This window comes from Phyllostomus discolor, chromosome 2 (genome assembly GCF_004126475.2).
Source record: "Phyllostomus discolor isolate MPI-MPIP mPhyDis1 chromosome 2, mPhyDis1.pri.v3, whole genome shotgun sequence".
NCBI lineage: Eukaryota > Metazoa > Chordata > Mammalia > Chiroptera > Phyllostomidae > Phyllostomus > Phyllostomus discolor.
The window spans coordinates 148,629,785-148,640,361 of record NC_040904.2 but is presented as its reverse complement, the minus strand read 5'-3'; the positions used below and the strand labels follow the sequence as shown (position 1 = coordinate 148,640,361).

General features: G+C 37.2%; 1 protein-coding gene across 1 annotated transcript; it reads left to right on the top strand.

Moving 5' to 3' along the window:
* The first annotated feature begins 383 nt into the window (after positions 1-383).
* Positions 384-10,415, top strand: THAP2 (THAP domain containing 2). Its single transcript, XM_028532804.2, has 3 exons — positions 384-1,088; positions 6,184-6,379; positions 8,908-10,415. The coding sequence occupies exons 1-3, from the start codon at positions 1,018-1,020 to the stop codon at positions 9,295-9,297; spliced, it is 657 nt and encodes a 218-aa protein (XP_028388605.1). The 5' UTR covers positions 384-1,017; the 3' UTR covers positions 9,298-10,415.
* Positions 10,416-10,577: the final 162 nt, after the last annotated feature.

Here is a 10,577-nt window from a genome sequence, read left to right as displayed (position 1 = left end):
TGCTGCTGCTGCTGCTCCGGCTCCGTATCTGGCTGTTGTTATCGTCATCGCTGATCTCCCCATCTTCCAGCTCTCCCTCTTCCTTGGGCGAGAAGCCACTGGAGGCCGGGGCCGGAGGATCTGCGGTCGCCATCCCAGGAACAGCGCCTTCCACACAACCTCAGCCCTCCGTCCCGGGAACCGCCCGACAACTGCCTTCCTCCTCCGTTCTCTTCTTTTCTAACAGGTTCCGTAGGTGCGGCCTTACCGTACTCGGACACCTAGCGGGCTCTGCTCCCCAACTTCCCGGCACCCCAGCTCTTCCTCGCCGGACCGTCGCAACCCAGTTCCCTACCCTAGCGCCCCCTTGCTCCAACGCTAACGGGGCTCTTCCGCCTCGCGAGAAATGGACTGTGGAAGTGGCTCTGCCATTGACGTCACTTCCTGCTGCATGCAGGAAACAAGACACTCAGTTACCGCGATAATTATTAAGACAACGTGATTCTCAGTGGGACTTGTAGTTTTTCTTTTCTCTCTACGGGTTTGTCCTTCAAGTCTACAATTCACGCCCACCTCGGTCTCGGGATTGGAATTTCTGGGTGCGTGAAAGGGTGGGCGGGCATTTTCCTAATCTCCACCTCGAGAGAGCATCGTAGTAATAAGGGGGGGGACAGTGGGTAATGCCATTTCTTTTTTTAATTGCTTGGAGGACAGCTGCTGAAGAGACGCAGTAGTCCCGTTTCCTTTTGGGGGCCAGTAGGGGGTCAGGTTGGCCCGCCATGTTGGTGAAGGCAAAGGAAGGCTAGTGGAGCTCTAGGACTGACGGATCTACTGGTTTAGGTCCGCCATATTAATAAAGAGAAAGGGGAGGTTGACCCCTGTTTTCCGACAGACACACACACCCCTTCTTTCCACCCCGCTTCCACGACTCAGCTCGGTGGGCCTTTCCCCTGCCACCCTTGCCCAGTCTGCCCACAGGAAGTATAGCGGCGCCTCAAACACAGGCTTACGGCGCCGCCGAATGTGGGGGAAAGTGAAATGCCGACCAATTGCGCCGCGGCGGGCTGTGCTACTACCTACAACAAGCACATTAACATCAGCTTCCACAGGTAACCTGGGCAGGGAGAGGGGGATGAAGCGGAAACGCGAGCTGCTAGATTGATTATTGCTTTTGTAAAAGGAACAGGAGAATTCTACGAATTCTAATAACTTCAGTACCTACGTGCTAGCAGCTAAGCACTCTATTTTCTCTTTGTGTACTTCTCAAATCTGTCCAATTTTTCTCTCCATTCAGGGAAGATTTACTCACTTTATGAAAGAAATTCAAGTTCTGCGCGGTGATTACTCCTTGTAAAAGTGACAGGAGATACCTTAATTTTCTCCTTTTTTACCTTTATGTATTAGGCCGATCTTTACATTAATGACGCCATAAGAAATCTTCCTGTTCATGTCAGCAATCAATTTAAAAGACCACTGTATTACCGTAAAACCAGGTAATTCTTGCTAGCTAAATTGACAGGGAACTCTGCGGAGGAATTTACTCATCATTGATAATAGTCATGGAATGAAGCAATGTTAGTGAAAGTACAAAAGATAAGCCTTCTGTTCGTACTAGAACAGTAGTAAAAAGAACCGCGGTGTTTTTTGTTTTTGTTTTTGTTTTTGTTTCTTCGTTTGCTGGAAGACCAATAAAAACTCTTTAGTTCTCTCAAATCATAACTCTGGAAAGCACTTTGAACAGTACAAGAAATACAGTAAGTGTTTACCTTCTCTGTAAGTGCTTGCCATGTGGCTGAAGAAAAGCATTAAAAAGTTAAGTGCAGAAAGTTTTGATTTTATATAACTCATAACTTAATCCACTCTTAGAATGTAGAAAACTATATCCTTGACCTTTCTTCTACCTCATGATAACTAAATGTACACCCTTATTAAAGGTTGCCACTTAAAAAAAAATCTTTGTGATGTTTCTGTTTCCAGCTGCTTCTTGCAAGTGTAGTGCTTTATTCATTCATCCATTGAATGTGTACCAAGTTCTTATTTGCCTGACATCGTGCTAGGGATCCAGAAAATTCTTATATTCCTGGAGTTTAGAGTGTAATGAGAAAGAAAAACAAACATAATTACAGTTAAGTGCCTCAGAAAAGACATTCAGGGAAACCTGACTCAGCCTTGTAAAGTCAAAGAACACTTATCAAAGGATGTAAAATTTCAAATGAGACCAAATAGTGACACAAGTTTGGTTCTATTTGCACCTTTAAAGATTTTCTATTTCATCAATTAGTACTTGAAAAGCTAGGGAGGGTTTTAAAAGAATGTCATGATTAAATGTACATATTTTAAAAATTCCTCTGGCAGAAGTGTCTGAGCATAATGTTATTGAAAGTGCTGGTTAAGCATCGTCAAGAGATAAATTTGATAAGAAAGAAACTTCTTAAAGAATGTTCATTTACCTCCTGTTTCTTTCACAGGGAAATTCCGTGACAGTGTCAACTGAACTACACAATGTTTTTTGCTGGCACAGCCAGCACTAGAGTAAAAGAGTTAAGAGTTGACAGAGAAAAAACAGGAGCCAGTCATAAAACAAGGGCGAGTCCACCCAGTGGCCCAGACTAGAGTGGTACTAACAGTACAGATGGAAACAATTATGGAAAGATGTTGAAAGATCTGAGAAATATTTGAGAAGCTACTGTATTTTATCATTTCATTGGGAATATGAGGGAAAAGGAAGAGTCAGGACACCAGCAATATTGAATGTTTAAGAGATTCACAGTCCGCCCTGGCTGGTGTAGCTCGGTGGATTGAGCATAGGCCTGCAAATCGAGGGATTCCTGGTTTGACTCCCAGTCAGGGCACATGTAGGTCAGGTTCCCACTCGGGGATGCATGGGAGGCAACCACACATTAATGTCTCTCTCCCTCTTTTTCTCCCTCCCTTCCCTTCTCTCTAAAAATAAATAAAATATTTTTTAAAAACACATTAAAAAGATGCACAGTGGTGCAGTAGCATGTATACTTCCTTTCCATATTTGACCATTTGCCACCAATGAAATTGACATTTTCATATGTAATGCAAAAATTTAGGTTACAAAGTAATATGGTAAAAACATTTCTATTTTATAAGTACAAACTACTAACTATTCTCGTAAGACATTAGTAGACCAGTATTCCCATGTACAACTTACATTGCCTAAAGTATCTCCATTTTTCTTTTTAAAAATATTTTTAAAGATTTCTATTTATTATTTTTTACAGAGAGAAGGAGAGAAACATCCATCTGTTCCCTCTCACATGGCGCCATCTGGGGACCTGGCCCACACCCCAGACGTGCCCTGACTAGGAATCAAACCAGCAGCCTTTTGATTCTCAGGCTGGTGCTTGCGTCACACTAGCCAGGGTTCCTTTTTCTTATCTATTACTCAGCCCAATGCAGACTAGTTCTTGCCAATAATCTGAAACTGCGCTTGCTAACATGAATAGTTACTCCTACATTCCTTTTTCATGGGATATGATCATTTCCAGGAAATACTGTCTACTTTTGAATTGACACTAATTTTGTGGCCTACCTACTCTACCAGCCCCTCTCTTCTATACCTGACCTAGGTCTTCCCTCTTTTATTAAAAAAGATTTCAAACTGTTCTCTGGTCTCAGGTAACATTTACTTGTTGATGCCTCCAAAATCAATTATCTCCAGTTCAAATCTCTAATGAGTTTCAGACCCATAGGCCAAGTGTTTCAGTATTTCCCTGGTCTCTCTTCAGTTCCTTTCTCAGTAAATGAAAACATCTACCCAGAAACTACCCTGACCTACCCTGGGAGGTCATCCTTCCTTGACTTCTCACCATTCCCTATCAATAGGATTATTACAATAACCTCTAAACTGGTTCATTGCTTCCCTTCATGTATTCCTAACATCTCTTCTGTAATCAGTGATGTGTTGTTAAATGTTGAACAACAAAATCTCCAGGGAAAGAGGAAAGGCCTGACTCATAATACTTGCTGGAATCCTACGATATAAATAACAAATACCCTGGCTGGTTTCCAGCTACCGACATCACTGATCATAAAGTTGGGAGGAAATGTGTAGTATCACACTATTCTATATAGCATTTATACTGTACAGCTGTAACGGACAAATGGTTTTAAGGATATAAGAAATACTAAAATGATTAGGAAGTAATGGGCTTTTAGTATTTACTACCTTTTTTTAATGTATTGTAAATTTGCATAATTTAATTTTTAATAATGGTTGTGTTTAATAGCCGATTAAAACATTTTCTGTTAACAATATGCCCTCTAAGTTAAGCCTTGTAATGGCTTACCAATTCCATTTTGGAAAAAGTTCAAAATTATTCTTTAACTTAGAAGGCTCTCTGGCATCATTTCATGTCATAACATTCTTCACTATTCCCACCCTAATTCCCCTAGCTAATTCCTACTATCAAAGCCTCCTGACTAGATTGGCTCTTCGAGTTTTATGGTTCCATTTCACTTTGTACTTAACCTTTTATAACACTCACGACACTTGTAGTTACTTTTATAATATCAAATAGCATTTATTTAGTATTTACCATATACTGTGCACTGGGCTAAGCATTTAGCCCATTGTCTCATTCAGTCTCTAGAACCACATTGGATAGCATTATAGATGGTATTTTTATATAATAATAAAACTAAGGCCTAAAAAGTTTGCATAACTTGCCTAAAGTCACCCAGTTATTATGTAAAGGAACCAGAATTGACACCTTCATTGGACTCCAGAGACAGTGTTCTCTTCATCACTCTTTTCTATTACATCCAGCTGTCAGAATCTCTATCTTCTCCATTACAGTATACCCTTAATAAGAAGGCAGATACCATAAAAGTAGGTCAGTTTTGTTTACCACTATGTGTTCAGTGCTTGGGACGTGCCTAGGACAGTGCTTGATATGTAAGAAGCATTCGGCCATTTATTAAAGACCCAAGCAAGATAGCATTGTTTAAAATATTGATTTTTTTTTTTCAAAACATCTAATGTTTCTGAGCCCTGGCTGGCGTAGCTCGGTGGATTGAGCGTGGGCTGGGAACCAAAGTGTCCCAGGTTCGATTCCCAGCCAGGGTACATTCCTGGGTTGCAGGCCATGACCCCCAGCAACGGCACATTGATGTTTCTCTCTCTCTCTCTCTCTCTCTCTCTCTCTCTCTCTCCCCCCCTCTCCCTCCCTCCCTCCCTCTCTCCCTCCCCTCTCTAAAAAATAAATAAATAAAATCTTTAAAAAAAAAACATCTAATGTTTCTGAAAGCCTGGTCCTATTATGGTATAGACAAAAATATTAATCTGTCACTACTATGTTATTTTAAAAATATTTATAGGATGATTTATTACTACTTGAATTCAATTATGGGCTATATCTACCAGTCTTTGAATATACTAAGAGAAATCCAAAAAACACATACAAAACATAATTATGTTTGATGCTGTGTAAAAGCATTATCCAAAATCAAATAAATTGTTGGTAATTATTATTATAAATTGTTGGTTTTAAACACAGATTTAAAAACCTTGGCCAAGTGAATTTCAATTTGAAGCACTAGTTTCATAAGGAGCTAAGAAAACATTAAATATCTGAACACAGGAAAGAATACCAGAATCTATTCAGGCTTTGATAAAATTTAATCTGTAGATAAATTGATTTGTCTTAACCATGTATATCAGCAACAGATCTATGCATTGTTATTCCTGCTTATAAGGTTCTGTGTAAGCTTTTTAAAAATTGATTTTAGAGAAAAAGAGAAACATAATTTGTTGTTCCACTTACTTATGAATTCATTGGTTTATTCTTGTATGTGTCCTGACCAGGGATCAAATCCACAACCTTGGCGTGTGGGGCGATGCTCTAACCAACTGAGCTACCCGGCCCTGGCCTAGATCAGTTTAGTCTTGTGTATTTTTACTGCCTATGTTAAGGACTAGAATAGAAAGAAAAATCTCTTTTCGAAGCCCTGAAAAATAAAACCACTCAAGTAAGGTTTTTATTATTTTTTTACAACTTATAAAAATTAGCATGAATTGGTTCCTGTTCCAGTGTTCTGAATATTGGGAATTTAAATTCATTGTGTATAAACTGAAGACACTTTAAATCATCACCACTTAAAATTTGTCTTAACCATTTGGGTGCAAACAGAAGTGTCATAGTTGCAATTTGAGTTGCCTTTTTTTTTTTTAAGGTTTCCTTTGGATCCTAAAAGAAGAAAAGAATGGGTTCGCCTAACCAGGCGCAAAAATTTTGTGCCAGGAAAACACACTTTTCTTTGTTCAAAGCACTTTGAAGCCTCCTGTTTTGACCTAACAGGACAAACTCGACGACTTAAAATGGATGCTGTTCCAACCATTTTTGATTTTTGTACCCATATAAAGTCTGTGGTAGGTAATGTTGCTTTTTTTTTGTAACCCTAGTTTTAAAACCTGTTCTTTTTTATTTATAAAATGGAACAGCTCAGAATATAATTAAATTAATATATGATATGCCTCAAAGAAGTTGCAAAATTTCCTCTTGCGCAGTAAAGGTGCAGGCTAGAATTAGAACTCAGGTCTCCTGACTCCAATATTCTTCTGGCCCAAACTATTTTCCTAAACTGGAATTTTGCATTACTACCAATTAATAATTCATAAAAATAACCATTTGTAAAACAAATGAGTAATGAAACATCTAGCATTACTCAGCTCTGATTTTAAGCTGACATACAAAACGTGTGGTAAGTTCTTAAAGAGCACTACTCCCAAAGAATACCACAGCCATACTAAAGAATATGAGAGAGAGTCATAACAGAAAACTTCATAGAACTCAGGCATTTTGCCTGGGCTTCACCTTGGATTTTGGAAATTAGGAGAGGGTTCTTGGCCTAACAGAACAAAAACTGATGGGTTGAGGGGTACATGGAAAATAACCAACTGTCACCAAATGATACATCAAAGGGAGAAAAGAATTCAGGTTTAGAATGAATGCATCAAAACAGTATTTTATGTAGTTAAGGTAGATCTGATCAGAGAGGAAAAAGCTAATTGATAAAAACAGGGTCATTGAAAAAAAGCAGTAGACTGAAAAAAATAGTTTAACTTTGAAAAGGAGGACAGGCAGCTTTCTCTGAGAGAGGAAAAACTGCTGCTTTTCCTGAGTTATTTATGATAGATGAATTTGTAAGTATACATGAATTAATATCTGAATAGGAGGGGAGATGGTGGTAAACCAGTTATCACAGATATTAGAAAAGCTCCAGAAAGGCAAAAACTTTGCCTTTTTCACTTCTAAATTCTCAGCAACTCAAATACTGCCTGGTACCTAGAACACAAATATTCATTTGAAGCATTCCTTTTAACATTTTGATCACATACTCATTCAAATATTTACTAAACTTTACATTGTGTCAGAATGTAAGTCAGATGGTGAGGATATAAAGGTCAAAAAATAATCCCTACCAATTCCCCTAGTCAGAGGGAATACCAATTACAGATTTTGTGAGGACAGGAACCATATTTGTCTAATTTGTTCACTATTGTGTCCCCAAGAATTCATAAGTAAATTCCTGTGTGTTTCAATAATGTTTGTTAAATGAACAAAGGATACAAAGTTATGAGGTTATGATACAATCTGGGAACTACAAATGACAGTATTGCTGGAGTATAAATCAAGATCATGAATGGCACAATAGGGTAAAATCCTAAGTGGTATAATATGCCATGTAAAGATTTCTTTTTCTTTAGATAATGGAGAGACAAAGAGAAATTCAGCCAGTACAGAAACATCAAGTCTAGTAGAAAAATTATTCTGGTAGCAGAATATGGATTAGTAAGAATCAAAATGAGGTAGAAATCAATGAAGTTTTAAACATTCAAGCTAGATATGTTAAAGGCCTGATGTGGGCAGTAAGTTGCATTAAGAATGCTGGAGAGAAGATGATTCATGATACAGATATTTAGGATATAGAATTAATAGGATTTGATGACAAATTGAATGAAAGTGATAAAAGATGGTTCTCAAGTTCCTGATTTGGGCAAAAATTTCTGCCCACATTTTAAATACTTGAGTAGAAGCTGTAACTGAACAATTAATAAGGAAATCTATTCAGGAGCTTGGTACTTGGAAATATATTTTTATTAAGTAGGCCTCAGGTCTGAAATATTAATCAACTGAGAAAATAGTATTTACCTAGAAAAGAGATTATATCAGTATCACAGATAAGCCAAAGGTCTAAATACATTATATTGCCCTTAGTAAATTGCAAAGGATATTTAAAGTCTCCATAGAATCATATTCAGTAATTTGGAAGAGGTCTTGGAAGTCCATTGTCTATTTCCAAACCAATGTTTATATCTCTCCGTAGTGCAGGGGTGTCAAACTCATTTCCATCTGGGGCCCCATCAGCATTGAAGTTGCCTTCAAAAGGGCTGAATGCAATTTTGTGACTGTATAAATGTTAACTACTCCTGAACAGTTAAGCGAGAGCTCTACACTACCACCTGGAAGAAACAAAGTGGAGGGCTGGATTCGGCCCTTGGGCCTTGTGTTTGCCACCTGTGCTGCAGGGGGAAGACAAAAAGAAATGGGTGGCTGGAGTTAATTCAGTCAGTTGAGAAACTTGAGTCCATGGTTATATAGATACAGATGTTTTCTAACTTTTAAAATGTTTTTATTTTTTTACATTTGTTTTATTTTTATGCTATAACAGTCATCCCAGTTTTTCCCCCTTTGCTCCCCTCCATCTAGCCCCCTCTCCTCAGGCACAACCCACACCTTTGTCCACATCTGTGGGTCATGCATATATGTTCTTTAGCTAATCCCTTCACCTTTTAAAAAACAGCAGTTTATATACTGTTACACAAGCCTGGGCAAAATTTATTTATTTATGATATTCCATAACTTATGTTCAAACCTCTAATTCTGTTTGGCCCAGAAACTGAAGTCACGGAATCTTTTGAAGAAAAACAACAGCTGTATTCCAACTGGACCATCTAATTTAAAATCAAACATTAATAGTCAACAAGTGCTACTTGAACATAGTTACGCCTTTAGGAATCCTATGGAGGCAAAAAAAAGGATAATTAAACTGGAAAAGGAAATAGCAAACTTAAGAAGGAAAATGAAAACTTGCCTACAAAAAGAACGCAGAGCAACTCGAAGATGGATCAAAGCCACATGTTTGGTGAAGAATCTAGAAGCAAATAACATATTACCTAAGGGCACATCCGAACACATTTTGCCAACTGCCTTAAGCAGTCTTCCTTTGGAGGATTTCAAGATTCTTGAACAAGAGCAACAAGATAAAACGTTAACAATTCTCTAAATCTAAAGTAGATCAAGAGTACTTTTAGTTAAGATTAGCCTGCATAGATCTTGAAGCCCATCCTTTATCCTATTCAAAGGTAAAGGTATTTAAGAAAATTATGCCAAAATTGGGTACTTTCAAGTTTTACTTGAAATAATGTTACTACTGTATGACTTATGGAAACTTGATTACAAAAAAATGAAAACTTTATGAAACTTATTTGAAAAAGCATGGAAGTGCCTTACATGAGAATTACATACTTAAAAATTTTGCTAGGAAATTTTTCAAGGTGTGCTGTGTTTTTGTCTTTTTAAACAACTTTTAAAGAACAGTCTATGACAAATAATGTGTTTAACTTATATTAGAAAAAAATGTTTCTGTGTACCAAAGTTGGAATATTACATTCTAAGTAAGACACTAAGTAGGAGTTAACCAACATTAAATATGACTTTAACACTGCTGGGTTTTGTATTAGTTAAATTATTATTGGCACTATGATTTGAAAACTTTATAGAAAAAAAGCATGAGGTACAGGACAAGTTCTTTTATTTCAACTTTCTGTATCTTTTTAACAGTGAAAGTGAGTTAATCATGACCTCCCTTATAAGAGTATTGTCTTTTAAAATGGATTGTAAAGTATTTTGAAAATATTTTTGAATGTGAAGTACCCTTGAGTCATCCAAGGTAGTAAGCCCTCAAGTACCTCAGACTAGTAAAAACTGGTAGCTGATTATATTCACCTTCTAAGAAAATATGTTGTGAAATAATGCAAAGGTTAGGATCTAGCTTTTACCTTAACTAAACAAAAAAATAACTGTATGCTGCTCTTTTACTTATAATAAAAACAATACATTTTTAGTTTCAAAATTGATATATTAGTAAACAAACATGCTACCAAGTTCCATGTTAGGAAATTCCCTCTGCTTTCATGTATATCGATACTAAAACTTTTAAGCTTTTTTCCCCATAAACATACAGTAGAATTTAATTATACAACAATACTTACCATGTTATATCTTTACAACTTATAACTTAAAATGGAATCAATTTACCATACATATTAGCTTGCTCTTTATCTCCTTTCTTAGTGAGAGCCAAATAGAACGACTGTACAGCATGAGGGAAATAAAATGTAGTTCTCTACAAAAATGTGTGTCTGTGAATAAAGCTATGCAAGTGCCAATTGTTTTACAAAATAGAATATCAGAACTATTATTATAGTTGACACTTGAACAATTAAAGAGTTTGCCTTACTTCACCAGATAAATGTTTAATAACATTTTCCTTCAAAGAGCTTT